The sequence below is a fragment of the Bacillus rossius genome, chromosome 7 (assembly GCF_032445375.1).
Source record: "Bacillus rossius redtenbacheri isolate Brsri chromosome 7, Brsri_v3, whole genome shotgun sequence".
Classification (NCBI taxonomy): Eukaryota; Metazoa; Arthropoda; class Insecta; order Phasmatodea; family Bacillidae; genus Bacillus; species Bacillus rossius.
The window spans coordinates 61689857-61713594 of NC_086335.1; the positions used below are offsets into that span (position 1 = coordinate 61689857).

At 36.0% G+C, this 23738-nt stretch overlaps 1 protein-coding gene across 1 annotated transcript; it reads left to right on the forward strand.

Moving 5' to 3' along the window:
• The first annotated feature begins 3488 nt into the window (after nucleotides 1–3488).
• Nucleotides 3489–21792, forward strand: LOC134534466 (uncharacterized). The gene is made up of 2 exons (XM_063372940.1): nucleotides 3489–3970; nucleotides 18749–21792. Exons 1-2 carry the CDS (start codon nucleotides 3580–3582, stop codon nucleotides 19147–19149), a joined length of 792 nt encoding a protein of 263 aa, XP_063229010.1. The 5' UTR covers nucleotides 3489–3579; the 3' UTR covers nucleotides 19150–21792.
• The last annotated feature ends 1946 nt before the right edge of the window (nucleotides 21793–23738 follow it).

The window sequence follows — 23738 nt, forward strand, 5'->3', positions numbered from 1 at the left end:
CCCTTCCCGTCCACTTCTAGATATTACACATAAAAAAATTGCAAGTAACCATAAAATCAAAGTGAGTTGCCGTGGTAAATTTACAGTAGTGGCCTTTAACTATTAGTAAAGACAAGGAAACGAAATTACCAGCAGTGCAAGTGGAAAAGAGTCTAAGAATTTGTGAACAACATTGTGACGTGAAATACTGTGAAATAAATAAATTTAGCTTTGTGGTGATACCCACAACTATGGGACAAATAAGATTTTTCCACAATTGTAAAGGAAGGCTATAAATACCGTTTTGTTGGTGCGTTCGGCTGGAGTTTTGCCACAGCGCGATTACGTATTCCGTGTGCACGTAACAACGATGTTGGAAAGAGAGGGGAGGAGGAGGGGCTAGAATCGTACGTGAGCGCAGTCCAATCCAGCGCGCCTCTTTAAGGATCCCCTTCCATCTCCCCCGCCCCCAATTTTTTTTTTATTCTTCCCCAACGGCACGAGTTAAGGAAGGGGAGTTGCTCCACATGGCGAGGCTATGTGTCACACTGATGGTCGCTCACGCGCTGAAAAGCATTTCGGCCTCGGGCCAACCCGGAAGAGCGGGAAGCAGTCATAGATTACACGACATCGTGCTACGTAGTCTATGGTGAATTCCCGAACGATATCTGCCAGTGTGTAACTTGAACACGAAGCACACCCAACTATATACACTGGGAACGCTTTGCTGTAATGAAAACCGAAAGTAAAGATGGGCTCTGAATGGACTATGAATTGAGTAAAAAAAAACACAGCAGCGTAGTAATGAGACCTAGTGGTTTAACTTTCTACAATTTCAATCCATCCGAAAAATTCTGAAAGAGAGCGGGTTGATTGGTGCCAGATTAAATAATACCAAAAAAAATAGAATGCCGTTTGTAGTTACGTGTTTAAATGGCATCGATTCTTTCACTCATCTCTTAAATTTAAAAAAAAATTACAGTGTTCTAAACTTGAGGGTTTGCTCCTGAAAAAAAAATCAAAATCGCTTCAGTGCTGACAGCAAAATCAGCCTCTCTATTTGGAAGTCTAAAAAAAAAAAAGGGTCAGGCAAGTGGTCACTTAACTTCAAAGTCAAAACTAAATTATAAAAAACCGGCTCTAACTTAGAAAATCATGTATTTTATCTAAAAAAAAAAAAATGTAACGGAAATTCACAACACTTGTCAAAATAACTTCAAAAAAAGTGAAGTATTTCTAAGATGCTATGGAAGAAGTTGTAAAGTTCAAAATGATACTTAAGGCAACCGTAATAATTTTTTTACAATATTACAAACATGTTATAAAAGTTATAAAACTTAAAAAAATGGGATGCCCTTCAAATAAAAATTACCCTACTTGCAATTTTCGCAAATGAAAATAAGGCTGTTTTCTTCTATTCTCCCACGGAGTCCATGGGCCCAAAAGAAACACAGGATGAGCACAAAAGAACTATACAAATTCAAAACTTCATAAATTCTAAATGGTACAACATACGGGCTTCAAACCTTATATAGTTCATAGAGAATCTCTAGAAGTTTTTTTTAACATATTACAAGGATTCTATGTGTGCTCCTCTTGTCACACGGCAAACGTTGAGACGGTATTCAAACTCATCCAACACCCTGCACAATATGTCGGTAGTGATGGACTCTACCGCAACTGCGATTCGCTGTCTTAGCTGTGGCAAGGATTGTGGTAGGGGCGGGACAAACACCATGTCTTTGATGTAACTCCACAAGGGGTTAGGTCTGGTGATCGTGGTGGCAACCTGCACCACACGTCATCACCAGCACCTGCTCGACCGAGCCATCGCCCAGGCAGATGTGTGTTGAGGTGTTCCCGTACAGCCAGGTGGAAGTGTGGAGGTGCGCCATCTTGTTGAAAGATAAAGTTGTCGGAGTCGTCTTGCAATTGAGGCAGCAACCACAAAGAAAGCATGTCGAGGTATGTAGTGCCTGTGCACATTTGGAACTGGATCCATTGTTCTTGCGATCTCGAAGTTGAAACTCTTTCATTTCAGTAGAGACACTGTACTTATTTATGTTCATCAATCACCATCATCATCATTATCTTCAAGTAACAGTAATAAAATGTTGAAGATATCTGTGCCAAAGGGGTTAATGCATGCATATTGTCACTTAATCGTCAAATGCTAATTTAAATCGGTAGTGGTAATAATAAGCCTACAGAAAAAAAAATTGTGCTCGGTGGAAAAAGTGGCCAATAGCCACCACCAGCTTGGCCACTTTGCCCGTATTGAAACCATCTCACAGCAGTTGTTCTTCCTCAAAACATGATGGAACTATGCGGTCACCAAGATAAACCACTTTCAAAATAATTTCCTTGATTAAATGTAAGTGACTTGGTTTTACAGTAAAGAAAATAATTCACAAACTGAGCACTTACCTTACATCGGGATGATTGAAAAAACCACAAAAAAAATTATGACAACTTCGAGATACGACACGCATTACAGGACAGGCCTTCTCAAAGCGAACAGTGACCGAAAGCATCGAGAGGAACAAACTCCAGGCATTATCCGGTCCATGGCAGCACCTGTGACCACTTTTTCCACGAACTCCCAGAGAAAACAAACATACATACATACATATTGCCCATCCATTCACCGTTTGTGTATGCGGTGGGAAATTCGTCAGAATGTCGTCCAAGTACTGTTTGTTATATAGGTACATGCTCATGCTAATATTTTCATTGTTATTGACTTCAAGCGATTCTTGTTAGTTATATGTTTTTTTTTATTTGTATATGATAATATCAGTATATGTATGTTCATATAAGTATATATATACATTAGTAGGGACACGCGAATACATTTCGTGTCAAGGTATTTCACAAAATACTGTAGCTTTTCTCCTGTGGTTATTGGCTGAGGTCGGTGAGAGGTGTCGTCCCGCTTTTGACGGAGCCGATGAGAATGTGGTCACCGCACTTACTGCTGCACCCTTCACTATTTGCCATGACTCTGAGAAAAAGCTACAGTGTTTTGTGAAATACCTTGACATGAAATGAAATCGCGAAATACAGGTGTCCATGTACATTAGTATGTATTTATATTTCTGTTTATTAATAAAATAAATGTTTAGATATTTGCATTCTAGATTGATTTATTTTTGAGCTGATGTCCCCGTTTTGAAGATATTTGGCTGGGGCCCGCGGCGGAGGGGAGTGGACGGGGGATCCATCAGGCCCCAATCCGCGCGCGCGGCGATGCTTCATCCTCCCGGGCACGTAGCGGAGTTATTCGGCCTCCTGGCAGGGGATGTATGTGTGCCGCCGGCGGCCGCCAGGACAGCCGCAGGACGGACCGTCAGGGCCCTGACCTTGTCCGCGCAAGGTCGCGACCCGGTCACCCAGCTGCTGGATGCGTCGTCGTCGTCGTCAACCCCTCCTGGGCCCCCCCTGACTACGCCACCCCCCCGCGGGGGGAATGTCGTCGTCGATAAAAGCTGAGGTCCCGCGGGTGATTTACCAGCATTTCGAGATAGGATTCCGGACCCGGCGGGTGTGGTCGTCTACCGGGTGTAGACCTTCTTCCTCGCCACGCGGACCTCGAGGAGGATGAGGGTGTTTCTTCTGGTCGTCGTGTTGGCGGTGCTGGCGGCTGCAGCAGCGGAGGAGGCGGACCAGACTCTGGGGTTCCCGGAGGGACTCCGCGGCGCGCAGGAGAGCTTCCTGAGGCTCGTAGAGGCCATGGACGCCAGGCCCTCGCTGGGGCTCGTCCCGGGGCTGGCGACCCTGGAGCGGACGAAGACGTCGCCGGAGCAGCAGGAGCAGCAGGAGGAGCGCGCGACGGGCAACTCGACGACCGGGGACCCGGGGGAGCGGCTGGCCGCGGCGGTGGCGCGCTACCTGAGGACCCACGTCGTGGAGCTGCGCGTCTCCCCGGCCGCCGAGCGGGTCCTGCACCGGGTGCTGCCCCGAGGTGTCGACGTGGTCCCCGCGCCCGAAGGTTCGTGGCTCTCCACACACCACCACTAGAGTCCCGGAAATTTCGCGGATTCCTCTGGCCTCAGGATAGAATTCAAAGTTATAGGTGTGCTCGACCCATGTTTACTTTCACATTGGTTGATTTCTTAGCGAGGACATTTTTATCCTTGTTATATGGCACTACCTGATTCGCTTACTTCTCTCCTAGCTGGACATCGTTGGCTCATGGTCGCAGAGGGGCGTGTCCAGATAACTGCGGTCCAATCATGAACACAGTGCGACAGTGTGGAGGATTGCATTCTAGCTTGCAACTAAATGAATCCGCGAAATTTCCGTGGCTCTAATCATCACTACTTCCATCCAAGGGCTATTTATAGGGACCGTGAAATAATTCGCGGGTTCAATGACCTCCAGGATAGACTCCAATATCCTCTACACACTCGGGCTAATGCCAACTGTTCGTTGGCTGCTGACTTGCGAGTCGTCTCGACTGGGTGGCCTGTGATTCGACACTTCTATGAGTGATGGGTCTCTAATTGGCCCTCAGTCCTCCAGATTAACAGTGAACCGATGACTGAAGCAGAACTAAGGTGTAATTATTTGAATTTTAGCATAACACGAAATGAACCCGCGAATTTTTCAGATCTCTAGCTATTTATTAAAAATTTCCCACTTTATTCCTTCCTTGCATTTGTTGTTCATCCGCACATATTTTCGACAAATATCGACGCTGTTAAAAAATTTCTCTGCTTGAATTTACGGGGAACAATGGTTATGTTGACATGCTTCGTAAATGAATCAACAAGTATATTAGCAAAACGTTAAAAAAATAACTTGTTAGGTTTCCTACAAAAAATACTCTTATTTCTTCCCCTGAAGTTGAAAATATGACGTAGTTTCTACAAAGATCCATATATATGAATTTTGAAAAACTATTCCTTTTTTTTAAAGTGAATATTGCTTAGCAATAGCGTATGTCCAAAAGCTTACATCAAGTCATGCACTCCCATTGCACAAATCTTTCAAAGATAATATCAATGCCCGGTATGGACCCGGTATGCATATTTCTCTGAGGAAGTTGGAAAAGAAAATAACTGATCTATCACAATGGTTAGCAATGGTATATGTCCAAAAGCTTACATCAAGTCAAAAAAAGAAATGTCAACACAGCGCGTGATACCGATCCTTAAAGGGTACATACAGATAGGACCCGAAAGACACCATATTTTTTCAACATTTTTTAGACTTTAAAAATAATTTTAAAGTTCACTATAAATATTTGCTTTAGTAAAGGCAGAGATCACAAATTAACCGATTTTCAAAGATTATACCATAACATAACGCCTATTGACAGAATTATTACAGTTGTAATAATTCTCAAAATCTAAAAAATAAAATAAAAACAATTTTTACAGAATGGAAACTGTATTAGCAGCCAGACACTTTAACTTCAGGCAATGTACTAAATTATAATCTACACTTCGACAAAACGTATTTTTAAACTTAACGACATTAAACATTTTATTGCCTAATAACTGTTTATAAACAAGATGGCGTCTTTTGGTTCCTATATCTGCCTCTTAATTATAATAGTACCTGTACAATTTACGTAGCTCTATATAGATATACTTTAACTGCGTTTTTATTACACAGAAAAAAAAATTCAGTACTTTTACAAAAGATTCCTTTGGAAACCAGTTGCCAAGAAATAAATTGTAATACTACAAGAAATATAGTGTAGCTTTGTTTAACATATGGCTAATAACATCGATAATATTGAGTATTTCTTACAAAATTCGGAGCATAAATTTATATATTAATTGATGTTCATTCAAATATAATATTTAAAACAACGTAAAAATAATAGAATATTTAATACTTGGACTTATTTTATTTCATCTTATTCATTGCGCAATTTATAATGGAAAACTATTCAGGGAATGGTTTTACAAATAAATTTAACTATTGGAGGTACTAAGACACCACAAAGTATAGAAGAAGAATCCGAACCCAGTATTACTGCGAACACTATTTTGTAGTGTTAAAGTTAGTTGTTTTCCTGTAATTATACATTGACAATTGTCTGCAATTTTACGTAAATATTTCAGTTCTATATAAAAAAATTTACATTTTGAAACTAGCTTTCGCGGGATGTAATCCTCAACTAAAATAATATATACAGAAATGATTTTCTCAGCTCCATATTCATCAAAGCCATTTTTAAAAAAGAATTAGTGTATTGAGAAGATTTTATAAATAGTCAAAATAAATCATCTGTATTTTCACCACGCTTTATTTTCTTCTTCGAGAAATGTTAAATGTATTTTTTCGCGAATCCTGTATCGCTCGTTATATTGCAGTAAGGTATGCTTATGCCAGCGATCGTTTCCTTGTAACTGGCTGTCGTCTATGAGAGAAGTAATTGCCCTTTTTGGCCCGGGCCATTCAGGGTGCGTTTGCTTCTGCACTGGATGGCTGTGATTGGTGCTCTAACAGTGGACACGCACCTGAAGTAAACCTATCCCAACCACGAAAAACGGACAATGCTACAAATTTTTAGCAGGCGGTTGGTCTGGAAATCTTTTTGCGAAAAACACATCCCTACCAATAAGTTCAAAATAGTTACCGTGCCTGACTTTTAACAATTTATTCATAGAAACCTCTTAAATCTTCAAATAATTTTCATTCCCGTAGCCTACGCTAAATGAACCTTTTTTTTTTCATTTAAATTACAATTCACTAACTGTACCGGGTAAAGTTCATGGGAATTTTGAATGAAGGATAATCGAGATAGTTTCGTTTTTAATGCGTACTACATATGCTACCTATCAAACCGTTATTTTTTATTTGCGTCAAAAAGTACTTTACTTGTAGAGTATCTAAGTGACTGTGATGAAACTAAAAAAATATGTTCTGTGCATACTTTTCGCATAATTTGCTATCAAAGTTCTGTTTTTTTTTTACAATTAGTTACCTACAGTACATAAGAGCAGGACTAAGTGTGTAACTCCGAAACCAATTACGTCTATTAATGAATAAATTCATTATTATTTGTAACCAATTAAAATACATTTATTTAATTGTTAGATTACTTTAAAATTTAAAAAAGAGTATTTTAATTTAATAAAATTATACACATATTTATGGAACATTGTATTTGGGATAAAATTAATAATTTATAACGTATTTTAGTTAAAGTTATAAACTTCATTCTGTGATGGCATTTAAAACTTAAATTAGGTACCTACTTTGTGTACGATTTTAATAGTTTTAAAACAAAACTTTGCTAACAAGTCTCTAAAATAACTTTCAACATGATATTTATACAAGTACCTACGAATGTAACTCATTCGTACTCTTGGTTTGACTGTATGGCACTGACTTGGATTTGCACACAGTAATATAAGGAATGCAATGTTTCAGAAAGTGCATTCAAATAGTCTTGATTTCCTACATGCTAAAATTTAAAGATAAAATTTAAAAGTCCCAATAAAAAAATTGGTTGTCTGTAAAGTCGGTTTACGGACGATAGTTTAACGTGACAACGTCATAACAAAACATTGATGAAATGATTGCATACTTTTATGAATAAAATGGAATAATTTTTATTTTAATAATAAAAGAATAAATACTTGAAATTAGACTAGAAAACAGATTTTTAAAATGCAACAATAATTAACCTTTATTGCCGAAATTGTTGTTCTAATAAGCAATGAAAACCACAATAACTTTTCACTTCACTTTATAAACAGTCGACGAAACAGTTCACGTGTAGATGACTTGCAATTAATTTTAAAAACTGGCGTTTAGCTATAAATTTTAAATATAATAATGAACAAGCTTTCATATAAATAAATGTAATCAAATATCTATCATCAATTATATGAATCATCATAATTTTTTAGTCAATTGTAACATTATCTATTATTACTGCACTCGCCGACAGATACTCCTTTTTTTAATAATAAAAGAATAAATACTTGAAATTATACTAGTAATTAGATTCATTTTCTTACGTACATTTGACGTAAAAATATTTATATTACACATTTATAAACAAAGTTTTAAGTTTTCACTTCTGTCGGTGCAGCAGAAGCGTACAATGAGCGTAACGGGACACAGCGTAACGGAACAATGTGCGTAACGGGACACTTTTTCGTGCGTGCAGCCGGCGTTCATCGATTTATTAGACGTCACGTCAAAAAGGGAAACCTTATACTAAACGGCCACTCACACATAAGGACATTAATGCTTGAAACTAGAACCAAACTAAAGAACAGCGTAGAGGAATTTCGTAACATGGTTATTTCACATCTAATTTTTATTATTTATTTCACGCTATTTTTCGCTTGTGGTAAACCTGGCAGACCTTGTCCTAGGCCGTCGGGGTTTCCTCGGGGTACTCCCGTTTCCCCTAACCGAGTCATCCCATCAATGCTCCATGCCTATCTGGTCATCCTTCATCGTCTTCTTGTCATTCGTTCCTCACTCTTAATACTTACATGAGAACTGAAGTCATAAAAGAATTTTAGTGGCCAGCAAGTTAAATATCACCAACTAAGGCGTTATGTATTGGAACTTCATTATTTTCTAAACTGGTACTGGTGACAGCATAATACGAGGTTTACCAGGTTTGTATTAAGGATTATATATATACATATATATAATATTCAAGGTGTAAGGGCGAAAGATGGAAAATAACGAATTGTGAAAATTGTCTTTAAACTGTACTAAATGCTGTAGGTATAATACGAGTATATGACATTGTTTTGTAAAAAAAAAATTATGGCCTAATATTCTATGATTTTATTTGAAAATAACTATTTCCCAGAAAGCTGAAAATTATGTGCAAATTTTTGGGCCCTTTAGTCATTTTCTCAAAAATATCCGATATCACAGTAATAGAAAAACTAATCGATAGCTCAAAGAAAATTGAGTTTCCACTAGAGACAGGTAGATAATTCGTCAGCATAGTTGCATCCGAATACTAGCCTTAGCTAAGGGATGCACTAAATGTGCATCGTAGAGGACGCGGCCATCTTTTATTGCTTCCGAATTCCTCACAAGAGATGCATCAGCAATCATACTACATGCGTCCACTGACTCGAGGTGTCTAGGGATGAGACACTCGCATCCACTGATGCTTCCCTACGTCCATTAGCTTCGGAATCGTGTGTTATTTTGTTTGAATCAAATATTACTTCAGATTTGCGACTTGAGATTTGTTTCAAACGTTATAAGCGTAAGTTATAACTCAAATAGAGACCAATAAAGACATTAGTAAAATTTATCGAAAGAGAACTAAACTTATAGGGGCATTTAATGCTAATTATAAGTATTTTTTTTATAATTGGAAATTCAAAACAATATTTTTATTTTGGTCACTAATGTTTAGGTATTACATATACGATACGTTATTTTTTAAAGGTCGTTGTTTTTTACGTTTTTCTAAATATTCGTAGATATCAGGACTAAAAATGGCTACGTGAACATTGGTACGACCAACTGTCAACAGGTGGGGCTAGCAGTAAAATTATTTTTATACTATCCATCCGTTATAAATGCCAAATGCGTCCTTGACATTGTGGCTGCCGTTGCTAAGGGGTGTCGGGATGTGTGTGCTACGGACGCGTCCAAATGTATTCGGATACAGCCATTTGTAAACAGTTCATTGATTGAAAACTAAATGAGAAGCCTAAGATGTACATAAAGTTCTGTCCCTGCCCAAATATTCACCTTTGGCCAACCTCGGGATTTGTTTTATTTTTGCGCAGGAAAAATTAATTCAAATATTAAAAGTGGTCGGTTAGGTTAGCTACATTAAAACACTTTAAAACACTATGGACGGTTAGTTAGGTTAGTATAGCTACATTAAAATAAACAGAGAAATGTAAATATATATAAATGAACCCGAGGTTGGCCGAAGGTGAATATTCGGGCGTGTTCGGGCAGGGACAGAACTTGATGGACATCTTAGGCTTCCCAAAATAAATTCCATAGATTGGACTATATAGCACTTTAAATATGTGTATTTTCTGAGTATCATTGCGTTGATTTTATTTTATTTTTCCGTGACTTCCCGTGCGGACGATCGGGCGCGCTGCTGGCAACGGCAGTGCTGCGATCTGGCAGCGAGCGGCGGTATTTATACGCGCGGCGGCGCCGGAAGCGCGCGAGGTCACGGGCCGTTACGCCTCTTGCGCGACGGGTCGCGGCGAACCAGGCGCGCGGCCCCTGAGCGAGCATGCGGAACAACAATTCATTCGTTATAGCACAGGCATTTTGAAATGAAATGCAAAAATTTTAATTTTTTTCCCACGTTCGGAGGGAAAATTGTGGTGTTTACAGCGTAACTGCATGGCGCAAATATATATAAAAAAAAAGCTTCAATATACTCGACGCGCACATTTTCTTGTTCATTAGTTAAATATATTTTTTTCCCTAAATGTAGTACGACGTTCTGATTGGCCGAATACGTAACATGGTTTCAGTAAATTCACAGTATTTATCAACAATTAAACTATCTATAACTCTGTTCAGTACAAATACAACGTCTGTGCAAATTATTATAGCAATGTACGAGAGCAGCTAACAACATCGAATCACGTGAATTTCCTTGCGATATGCTCATGTTGTTTGTGTTCAGAGCTTATACGAGGGTTCAAACTTAACAAAGCAAAAAAAGAATCCAATTGTTCCGTTGATAAAAAGTGTCATTATAATGAAGAATTAGAAGAGGCTATAAATGTTATAGGGCGGAATAGTGTTTTTATGAGGAAGGGAGAAATGTGGATTTTCGAAATTGAAAAATTAATTTTGTTACAATCAAGGCAAGTGACGCAAAGTATTTTTTCACTCTCGATTGAATGAAAACAAAAGACTATGTAACAACTCTATAGAAAGTTATAGTCCTTTTAATAGACGAAAATGCGTGTATTATAACGTCTTACCAGTGAAAGGAGCCAAACTGAGAGAACGAAAAAAAAAGAACCAAAATTACATAAAATAAAATGCCAGTAAGTAATGAAATAAGGTATAAATTTTTGGTAACTCACTTGAAATTATATAAGACAAAAAAATAGTTTGTACACTAATCATCTCCATTAATCGAGTCAAATCCAGAAAGCAAGTCTTCAGGTATGATTGGCATTGGTTGTATTTCTTAATGTTCCTCATTAAGGCGTGACAGGCCTTCACACACCTTGCATGGTCGTGTGCATTTAATTCCGGTCTTATTGCAGCTGCATTTTGACGGAGAAAAATTGCATCAGCATATACATGACACCAATTTCAGAATGTATTCAGGGGCTGCTTCCATAGTGATTTTAGCAGTCGGCAACAAAGTCTCATCCTGTCGTATCCAACCTCAGTATTCAGGCAGTAATTTATTACCAAGCCACAACTGTACCTGGTAGTAACATCTATATGAGTGCTGAGTTGCACTGTATGTCGTGGGTGGAACGGATACCAATTTGGTACTGTGGTATTTTTCAAAGACTTTTGAAATACTCTGTACATCCTTTCATCTAGAGAACGTTAACAATTTTTCTCGCCGTAAAAGGGACAAATATAAAGACCATCCAACTTCTTTCACTTCTGTATCTTTTATACCATTAGAGTTAAAAGTTGATATGATTTTCTCCATAGCAGCCTCTGACACCATATTTTTTTGGGAGATTTTTTTTATTTGTCTTTCTCAAATATAATACCAGTGCTGTAAACAACCATTAAGTGAATGGCCCAGCGAATGTTGCGAATGTTTGAAGTCTGTTGTTGTAGGTACGTTAATGAAAATACTCACATTAGTTTGTCCTGTTGGTTTTAATCAATACACTAAAATGTTAAATAAAACAAGGTCTGTCATGAGTACAAGTATCTGATTAACAATTGCAGGTTGAAGCTATTAAATCATCGCAATTTTGGTATTACAATTAAACTGCCTTTATCTCTACAAGATTATGTATAACTCCAAAATATCCTTACGAAAATTATGTCTTTAGCATTTTAATTACGAAGTAAAAAGATGTATGCAGAAAGGAAAGTGGAAAGGAAAATAAGGAGTACAGTTATTAGTTGTTTCAGAGCAATCACAGTTTTTTTTTTTTTTTTTTTTTGCGCATTGAACTTTTTTCCTCTTAACTTTAAGCACTTTTAGGATGTATTTTAATTTATAAAAATGATTATAACTTTTTCTATGGTGTTTATATCATCTTTACCTTGTTTCTATTTGATCCAGCGTCAAGTAAATGGTAAAAAAAAAACTGGTTTCACTTGTCTATAATTGTTTCAAAATTAACTTTTCAGTTTCAAAAACCCACACTTACAAACTTTCTTCCACTCCCTCCCCACTCCCTCCCAAAAAGAAATCCACTCTATATAAAAGTTTATGGACTCTTGATTTTCTATTCTCATCCCAGTTCACCTCGTGCTCAGAATATTAGATTTGGACTTTGTCATATCATTAATCTTAATTTAGATCTTTTTTTTTTGTTTTGTCGGGGCGGTAGTCCCGTAACAGCATAACAAAAAATTACCGACTCATTTGTTCTTCATTCTCATGACAAGTAAAATATTTTTCCATGTTTCATCAGCGGTCCGATTTTTTTTTTTTTTCGTAGGGTTTTCGGTACTACTATACTTGCACTACATTGGCTTATGATTCGCTAACATAGATGTTGAACTCAGCAGTATTAACGTTCACGAAGATCATCTATTTAATGGACCAGTATTTAAATATCACACACTAGCTGCATCGGAACTCGAATCTACAAGTGCTATGAAATTTCATAATCTCGAAAACGCGCAAATCATGAATAAATTTACAAAATTTTCTCATCCAAAGTTTGCGGAAATATTTCGTTGGTTTACAATAAATTTGAAAGGATTTGATACAGTGCCTAATAATGAAGTTGGGAATTTTTTTTTTGTCCTTGCACCCCTATCTTTCCACTCCTTGAGCTAATAATGGGTGTAATTTAAAAATTTTAATTATTTTTGTTCTACTCTAGAAAGTAAAAAAAAGTCAAAAGGATGACAGTTTTATACACTAAATATACAACGGGTTTTTATGTACATGGACCAGGAAACGAATAACTAGGTAGGCAACATTTGTGACGACTTATCGTCACAGCTTCTTAGGGTTTTAGTAAGGAATAAATTTGATGAGATATAATTATTTTATTATTTTTTTTTGCAACGAAGAATACAGAACATGCAGACACTGCCGCTACTAGAGTGGTGTACATAATTCGATAAGTAAGACTATTATGAACGTTCTTCAAAACACTGCATATTATTATTATTATTATTATTATTAATTTTTGTCATACATTAATTTATTTCTTAAGATAATTATCCTTTTACAGTAAAACATAAAATTATTCTCCTTAGTACTATAAGGTCATACATATTCCATTTCCATGTGATGCATCATAAAATTATATTAAATTTTTAAAATCAAAATAATTAATTTGGCCGTCTGAAAATATTTGTGTATAAAATGTTTTCATTATGAACTAATTTTAATTTTAAGTAACTATTAGATATTTTTTTTAAGTATCTAGTATCTATCTTTTTTCATGTTTCTTCAGTTCTTCAGCACTTTCGAAACAATCAAAACAAATTGCCACATACTGACAAATGTGTTATTGTTAAAGGCATATGAAGCGATCTCCGCATAAATATTTAAATTGTTGACAGTTTTCTTTAGATATACTGCGAAAATTAATTTTCTATTATTTACAATTTTTAATTATAAAATAAATAATATCATGGTAGAATATTTTTTATGATATGTAAAATAATTTTCTTATATCTTGAAGTACTCAATGATATTTTTTTAAAATAATTATAGCAATTGATTAAGATCTATATTTTAATTAATTCTTAATTTGTTGTTATACTGCTCTAACGAATGTAATTTTACTTGTACTTTGTAAATTATATATCATATTTTTGGAGTGAAAAATGCTGTTTTGCCTGACGTATAATGTTACTTTAAGCATCATAAAAGAATAAGAACTTGTTTATTCGAAGCAAAGCGTTTTTAATTACCTATAATCACTTAAACTCCTATCATATTATAAACATTATACCAAATAAGGAGACAGAAGTAAGGCGGCATCCCTGAGTTCTATTCGGATCAGGTGTCTAAGCCATGCGTTATAACCTTCTTAATTTTTAAAGACGCCTGTCATCTGTGCTGCAGGCAAATGTATACATACACAAGGGTACGATTTAATTCGCAGCTTAGATAACGAAAAAATATTTTCATTTGAATTGATATCATCAATATTTTTAATGCTCGCGAACGACTCTTGCAAAGTTCATTTCACTCGTTCTCCAGAAAATAACGGTTTGAGAGTTAAATGTTTCGTGAGTATCATTCCTACGATTAGAAACATCCTCGCGTTCTGAAACGCAGATGCAGGTGAACTGATTGGTTTGTATTTTACGTTTCTTATGTGCAGTCGAAACGCAGCTTAAAAATACGTATGTAAAAATACGTTAATTTTTGTTATACCATTTTTCTTTGAGCGCTATAAAATACACGTCTTATCAAAAATTATCTTTTAATATCCCCCCCCCCCCTATTTTTTTTACAGATCGGTATCCGGGAGCTTGTTAATACGATTTCTAGGACACTGGAAAGAAAGTAATAACTGTTGGTTTTTTTTGTGTCTGTTTTTTTTTTTTTAATTTCCATGAACTAAAGGAGAGAACTTTTTTTTTGTCAAGAGAATGTAGGTCCCTGCGTTTTCTCTCACGGGCGAGCCACTTCTTCGACGATTCCCCCTCCCCTACTCGCTCTCTCCCTTCCATCGTCAAAGTTCGGGCGGGGGAGTAGGGGAAGGGCGGGGTGGTGGTGGTTGGAGGGGAGGGGGTAATCAACCCGCGCCGAAGGGGAGGGAGCTAACCCACTGCCCGACTTCCTCCAGAGGTCCGGCAACGCATCTGACGACGCCCTATGGGGGGGGGGGGAGAGAGAGACCGGAGAACAGGAAAGTTTTCATGACCGACGCTTCGTCGGTGACAAGGTGGGGTAGGGCTGGGAAGGGAGGGGGTTTGAGAACAGGTGCGCCGAGAGAGAGAGAGAGAGATGAGCCCTGATTGGGAGAAATCTCCGCTGCGTTGGAAATCGGGTTAGTGAGGCGCGCGGGAGAAATTTCTCGACCTCCTTTTCCTGTCGCTCCCACAAGGATGTACGTACAAAAACAAATATCACTTAGAAACTACGTGCGCAAGTGTTTGACTGCGTTTCCCGCGACCCTAGATGCATACTTATTACACACTAATATAGCGTCTAGACTCAACAAAACATTAGCTGGGAAGCGTGATAAATAACATCGGAAATAATAACTTGTTGAAAATTCAGTAAAAAAAAAAAAAAGGCAATCTGAAAGTGAAACACGACAAACGAAATTTTTAAAAATCAAACAAATTACGTGTGCGAAATACAGTCAAAGGTATTTTTGTTTCATTCTAAAGCAATTAATAAACCAATCATAAAATACTAGCTGAAATACCTACCCCGGCGTTTCCCGGGCTGAACACATTGTGAAGAGACTTATTTCAGGCAAATAAATTGCACAAATATGTGCAACGCTGCATTAGCGGATGCCACGGATACAAATAAAGCATCTGCATTAAATTTTGTAGAAATTATTGTTGGAATACGGTCAATTTTTATTTAGAAACGCCCCCGCAACTCCCCTCGGAAGCTGATTTTCGTAAAGTTCGTTCTTAGTGGATGCCTATGTAGCAAGAGGAATAAACGTGGAAAATTTAAAGTGTTTAGGTCTTATAGATCCGTAATATTCTTGGTGAATGAGTCAGTAAGTCACTGAACCAGTGATAGTATTTTTATTTTATTTACATGGATTATAAACCGGTCATCTAATATTACAATTTTAAAAAGGTTTATATCAACATGAATGTAAGCAAATTGGATGCGGTACAGCCAATATTTCTATAGTTTTAAACCAATGCCTTTAATAGCCGATAAAATATAAATAATGCACAATTATTTAGTACAACGTGGATGAAACTCCTGAAGTATGCAGTGCATTTACAATAAATGTACACTGTTAAGCGAGAAAATAAATGGTGCTTTGTGCACATAAAAAAAAATATCCGCCAGTTGTGACGCGTCGTATGATGATGATGATGATGATGATGATGATTAACTGCCCCAAAATGACTTCCTGGATTCCTAGATTTAAAAAAGGCAATATTTTAAAGTACATATCACGTACTCTTAAACGAGACATTTTCACTGTGAATGTCAGTAAGAACTTCTAGCTGTAACAGCGATTTCTGTTGTTTTTTTTTGGTGACAAAATTGTACAGATCAAACCGCTCTATTGCTGTGACGATTGTATATTTCTGCATATTTGTTCATCTCTATCCGTCTGTCACAATGATAAGATTGTCGAAATTGTCTTATGCAACGTTTAGCTGTGACAAAATGTTAAGTATGGTGGGTAAAATTTTATTTTAACTTGGACTCCATACTTTTTTAATTTTCTAACTTATATTATAAAACTGTTCTTTAGACACGTAGGGAAAAATTTCAGATGATAATAGTAGCTTTTTTTCATAATTTTGTTTGACAGCAGACAAATATTTTTTTTATGTTATACTTCTTTCGGCTCGTTATGAAAAAATTATGAGAGTGAATTTTACGATGAACTTGCACCATTAAACGGAATTTTCCACAAGATAGAAACAATGCTATCCATTAATAAAAATTAGATACGTGATTTTAAATCTTATTATTTATGATGGATATTGAATACTAGTTCATATCATATGTATTGTTAATGTTAGTGATATAAATCGTATTTTGTTTTCAGGTGTGTTTTTACAAACGACACTATTTTCTCTTATGTATAATTTAGTTGCAATGTAGATGACTAATGATTGCCTTATTAATATGATTAGAATTAATAAATAATGAACATTGAGCATTTTTATTTAATTTGCATTCTTAAATAAAATTTATTTTACTACATTAAATAATTTTTTACATGTTTATATTAATATTGAATACTGAGTATTTATCTATTTTTTATTTTATAGTATATATATTATGTATAACATCACTCCAGTATTTTATTTTATTATTTTATTTTCTATTAATTATTTGTATGCAAAATTAAAGTTAGCTTTTCATTACACCAAGTAAGTATAACTCTAACGCACGTACATAAGAATACGTAACCATTTTTTTTATTCTTACCATATTGCTTTTCTTTACTTCGTGTTTTTTTATTTATATTCAAGAGAAATAGCATGAAAATAGTTTAAACGAAAAAAAAAATCAGTTAGTTAAGTAGATTTTTTTTAGATATTTTTAAGCGTGGGTGCGAATTTAATTAAGACAATGTTAATGATCAGTGGTTTTAACAAAATTATTTTGGTTGAAAACCATTGAAATATGATTAACGTTAGTCACGAAGTGCAAGTTTGTGAACTAGTTGGACCAGAAAAAGGTATCATAGCGACGTGACGACGGTATTGTGGCTTCACCAGCCCAGGTGGGTCGATTCTGCATTGTACTATTGCGGACTTCCGCAATACGAAGCTAAATACACGGTGCATCGATTATGTTTGCAAAGTTGCACATTCCCATGTTTCACTCATTCTTACACTGTCTTATACCTCTATCTGTGAATTTTCACTTCTAAGGCTCGTCCCGGCCATGCTACATACATACATATATATGTTTTCCTTTTGTGTTATAAATGGTTTTATTTATATAAAAAAATTTACTCTTCAGTTTATATTCAATAGTGGCTATGTTAAAATTGTATTTTAAATACTTGCACAAAAAGTTTAGGACGTGGTAATTTTTTTTATTTCATTTACAAAGGGTCAAGGAACACTCTTGGTTGGGAAGATCTGTTTTATAAATTAATTTTGGTTAACTTTATTACTCCTCTGTTAGTTTCTTATTGTATCTCCCCAAGTTCCCTGTACATCCTCGGCAAAGTTTGTTTCTAGAGTAAAAGAATAACTTTGCCACGTTATGGTGCACGCCTTAGTATGTAGCCACGTGATAATTAGGGACAGGAAAAATTCGCGTTTTCAATGACCTCTAGGATGAACTCCACAGTTCTACGCACACTCTGTCAAATGCCACCCACTCGTTTGGCTGCTGTCTTGTGAGACGTCCAAAACTTAGCAGCCTGTGATTCGATAAAGCTTTGGTCGGGCGTTTCTCATTGGCCCAGAGACATCCAGGTGAGTTGTTAGCCAATAGCGGAGGCAGCACTGAGGTGTACCTTATTGTATTTTGGCCTATCGCGAAATAAATTCGCGAATTTTTCCGGTCTCTAGTGATAAAAAAAATTAAGTTAAACTTGGTTTATGACGCTCTCTACGTCCGCTGCTGTGCAGTCCACCCCAGTGCGCTCACGACCCATATGATGCCTAGAGACCAGTAAAATTCGCGATTTCAAATCCCTAAAGGATAGACTCCATGCACTCTATGCACTCGTGCAAATTACATCTGCTGATTGGTTACAGACTCGTAACACCTGTTGACTGGAATGATCGTGATTCGCTAATTCTTCTGTTAAAAATTTTTTCATTGTCCCAGGGTCCTTCAAATAAACTGTTGCCCAATCACTGAAGCAAAATAATGTCGAAAGTATTTGGACTCTATCCTATCGCGAAATGAATCCGCGAATTTTACAGGTCTCTAGTGATGCCACGTGTCATTCACGAGCTTCACTACGTCCGCAAGATGTGTTGTCAGTAGATGCAGTCATCGGGAGACCGCGTGTCTTCGCCGCAGGTCGCGGCCGCATCAGAAAGCTGCTGCTGCCCCTGGTGCTGCTCCTGAACCTCAAGTCGTTCGTGCTGGTGCCCATCTTCCTGTCGGCGGTGGTGCTGGTGGCCTTCAAGGGCCTGTGGGCGGGGCTGGCCGCCTTCCTCGTGTCGGGAGCCATCGGCCTGCGCCAGCTCTTCAAGGGCGCCGACGACCAGGGGCCCAGCACGCGGCTCACCGTCGGCGTGGTGAAGCCGCACCTGGTGCCCGAGGTGTACCACCACGCGCCCGACTACTGGCACGGCTGGAGCCGCTCGGCGCCGCCCCCGCCGCCGCCGCCGCCGCCGTCGAGCCACGACGCCTACCCGTACCGCGGCTACTACCCGCAGTCGTCGGGCGCCTGGGCGGACCGCCCGCTCGTGTCCTAGAGCACCTCCTGCCTCCCGCCCTTTCTCCCCGCTCAGCTCCGCTTCTCAGTCACTTCAAACAACTAGACATCTTCGTGGACACTGACGCCGAGTCGTGCAGTAAAACCTCGTCGAAAGGTCTGTTTGCCTCAACAAAATATTTGTTTGTATAAGGCGAAATGAAAATATTTTGTTAATTGGAACAAATATTTTGTAGTAGGGAAAGATTCCGTTCACCCAACAAAATGATTTTGTCGACTCAAATGTATATTTTGGTTAAGGTGTAACAAATCATTTCTGTTACCGAGATTGGTTAAGCTAACAAAATATTTTGTTCCGCCGAGCAAATATTTGTTTCGCCATACATAATCAAATATTTGTTTTGATTCAAACAAACCTTTTTCTCTGTGCGGATCAGATTTGTAGACATTTTATTTAATTTTCCGCGTAAAGGTTTTTTTTAGCTACGTTTGCTAGAACCATAACCATAAGTACGCCAATTATTCACTTCTTTTTTTTCCTTTTAGTTTTGATTCAATGTACAGTTTCCTGCACACGTGGTATTATTATTTTAATTAAATGGTCTTTTGTTGAATTCAAGAAAACGCACAGCTGACAAACATCATGGCGTACTTGTAGCGACAGCCCGACGTCTCTCCAGCTGAGCTGTTGATGATGAAGCGTTTGCTTCGCCGTGATTCATTCGAACGCCGTACGTGTTTGAAACGGAATAAAGTAGACAATTATTTGTTAGGAAATCATGCGAAGAGTAATTTTTTTTAATTTTTTAAATGTCTTGTAAACAAATTAGATCATGTATACTCTATTTTTTTATTACGAAACTAATCTTTTCGTCGTAATAATCAGTAAGACTGTTTATTTAAGGATTATATGTTGCTTATTACACACATTACCCGGATTATCCGGATTTTTTTTTTGATTTTCCGGATTTCTGCGGTCTCACTTAGTCCGGACGGACGAGGTTTAACTCCATGCTTCGTTGTAAACAAAGGTAAAAACACGCGTGGGAAAAAAAAAGTGTTTTTGCTGTTTCACACTCGACCAGTTTTATGTAAGTTTTGTTAATGCACCGAGAATATTCTTTTGGATTCAGTTTCAAAGTAAGTGAACTCGGTGTTCGTAAACTAACGAAGGTAGCTGTGAATTTACGAACATCCCTAGATAATTTGTAACAGGTTCTTCGTAAACTGAAGCTGAACGTTTTTAACAGCGCACACGCCGAAATTACCTATGCTCCGTCAACGAGACTGTCGAAAACGGCTGGTAATGTTAATATGCATTCAAACGCTGAACAGATTTTCAGTGCAATATTCACGATAAGTCAAACTCACAACTCTGAACTGAAACCTCAAACAAAGTGCTAAGAAAGAATGTTATAACGTCACGATAATTTTTATTTTACATTTCCTTTGACAAATAAGGCGTTCGGTGATGGCGCCTCAAAATTTAATTTTGCTTCAAGGAACGGAACATAGTCTTATGGAATGTATGGAATGTTGTAAGTTGAAAGTTACCCAACTGTGACATAGACTTATTTTGTCCCGAGTTGCAGCTATGCTTCCCGACGCTTTTTCTAATTCGTTTCAATAGCTGCCATTTAAAAAAAATTCCCTAGAGAACGCAAACCGTGGAGAAAAAATAACAATCAAATTCGTAAATATGATCCCTGATGTCGTGTGAACAGATTAAAAAAGATGCAAAAATGTCTCTAGAATAGTTTTATAATCAATATCATAATTCATTACTTAGTTAAAAACGACAGGAAAATATTATAACGTCATAGCTTTCATATAAACATAAACTAATTCCTCGTGAATTCTTTGATGTAACAAATTGCTATGTCAGTCATAAGATGCTAGCTTGAGATCCTTAAACAATTTATACATTTTGTTTTATTTTTAAAGATTTATAAATACTAAGGTACCGTTCATATATTGTGTCCATAATAAATAAATATGTAAAATTTATATTGTATTGAAAATCTTACCTTATAAAGGAAAATAAAACATAGTACCACATAATTATTTGATTCCTATAAGTAAATTTAATTGTTGTATTACACATTTCAATTATAATAAGTGAACTTATTGAATTAACTGTAAACTTTGTGTCACAAAAAAAATACAAGTATCGATTGTCAAGTAGCGATTGTGTTAATTGTGAGCAGAGATTATGCATATTATTGAAGGATAGTTACTAAAGGTGCATAGCAAATTTTGTATTTATTTATTTAACGCATTAAAAAATACATGTATCTTTTTTATTAGTGAATTGTACATAAAATTTTAGGTGAATTAATTTTTACTCATGCGTAGTTATTCATACAATTATATTGTTTTAAATATTTAGTGAAAAAATATATGTAATTCTTAAATGTTTTTATTTTTGTAATGTAACATGAATTAGAGTTAACGTTGTTCATTTATACAAAGTTTAGTAATAGCTAGAAAATAGAAATTTATTATTTTTTATTTTTTACCCTTACATACATTTCAGGAATTTTAATTTTGAAATGTTACTATCTGTTTTATCAATATATAATTGTTTGTAGATTATTATTGTATTTTCGTGTTTTAACGAAAAAGTGTGAAGAACTCTCTAAATTTTATTTATTTGTGATTTAATAAAACCTCTAACAAAAAATTCCAGCCTCATTATTTAATTTTGAATGTTTCTACTCAACGCACAAACACGTAAAATTATTTAATTTCATGATTTACTGTCACATCTAGTGTGCCGTGAAAATACTTGCAAAAGTACTTCATTTGTCTAAATTCTACGTCTAAAACAGTTTAACATTGAATGCCTTATTTAATACTACACCCTCTACTTTGACGATCAAGTGTTTGCCTAATGTTCAGGCGTACCCCGTAACAACTTTGCTATCGCAGGTATTCATTCTTCTTCAATCTGGACGAATATACACCTTCTGTAGGATTCCCAGTTAGGGGGTGAGGGTGAGATAGCGTTTATTATTCCTATTTGACAGTTACTATTTTGGAAACACAAGTGGGCTCCCAAAAAAAGGACTTTCTGATCCCAGGGGGGTCAGGGACACCTACCCCTACCCCCCCCCCCCCGTATCTATGCCTATGTCTTTAGATACTTCCAATTAATTTATGTAAAAATTATATTTCAGTATTTCACAAACACGATTAAATATTGTCAGTCAAAAGATACAAAAAAAAACTCAACTGGATCAGTTTTGTAAATTGTCGTGCTAGTTCCTCCTCTAATTATTTTATTTGCAAGAAGTTTAAATTATGGGTGTCTGAGTTCAGTTTTTTTTGTTTGGTCTTCCAAAGGGTCCAACTGTACCCTAGCGCTAATGTTACATCTTTGTCACATGTTTCTACCCTTTTAATAGTATACAATAAAAAATCAAATGAAAGTTTTACATACTATGTTATTGTTTCACGCCTAAAATAAAAATTATTTTTTTGTCATATATTGGTTTACAAAATGAAAAATAAAAACGTGTAAAAAGCTAAAGTAAAATATTATATTTATACAATTTACTGGTGATATTGTTGCTAAGAGCAACATGGTTTTATTTCTTTCTATTTATTTTATGTACATAAATGTCAAGGACTTGGGAGGAATATTTTTAGATTTTATTGAAAACACTAATTCATATCTAACGTGATTTTTTTGTTTATCGACAAAAAATAATAATTATACCTACGGATGATATGCATAGTTTTCAAGTTTATTATAGAATTTTTTATTACGGTACGTAACCCTAGTAAATGAGTTCGACTCACATTTCATTAAATTGATATTTATTAAAATATATATATAAATATGATTTGCTTATCAGTTTTCCTTTTACGTTTGTTAGAAATTTTAAACTTATTTAAATAATAAAGGTGTGCATGTGAACTCTAGGGCTAATGGTAGTAATCGTTTTTAAACTCAACTGGGATTTTTTTTAATTTATTCTTATTTATGCGCGTTATGAAAAAAAAGATGAGAGTGAATTTTCACAATGCGCACCCACCATGCAACGACATTTTCTCAGGGTGGTTAAAAAACCTTCACATACATTTAAACACTATATAAATGTGCTTTAAATTATATACGCTAGTGAATACTGTGCCATATAGTTTAAACATTTATTTACTGTTAATATTAGTGAGTAAATTTGTGTTTATAAACTTTTTCAAGTGTATTTATATAATTGAAGATATTTTCCCGTATGCATAATTTATTTGCATAATAAATTATTACACTATACTTAATTAATGATCAAAATTGATAAATTATAATTGACATTTAGCATATTTTTTATTTTAAATTTTAACTAAATTTATTTGGTTTATTTACATTAGTTTATTTAAATAAGTTTATTTTATACGCGGGATTTATATTATTGAACCCTGAGTATTTACATTTTTTTATTTAAATTGTACACTATTAATCTTATTTAGAATAATATTCCAGTATTTTTATTTATTTTAATTATTTGCATGCAAAATTAAAGTTAGTTTTTTTTTTTTTTACTACGCCAAGTAATTATAACATCTAAACGCGAGTACATAAGCACACACACCCATTTATTTTTCGTAGCGCTGATCGAACTAGCGTCG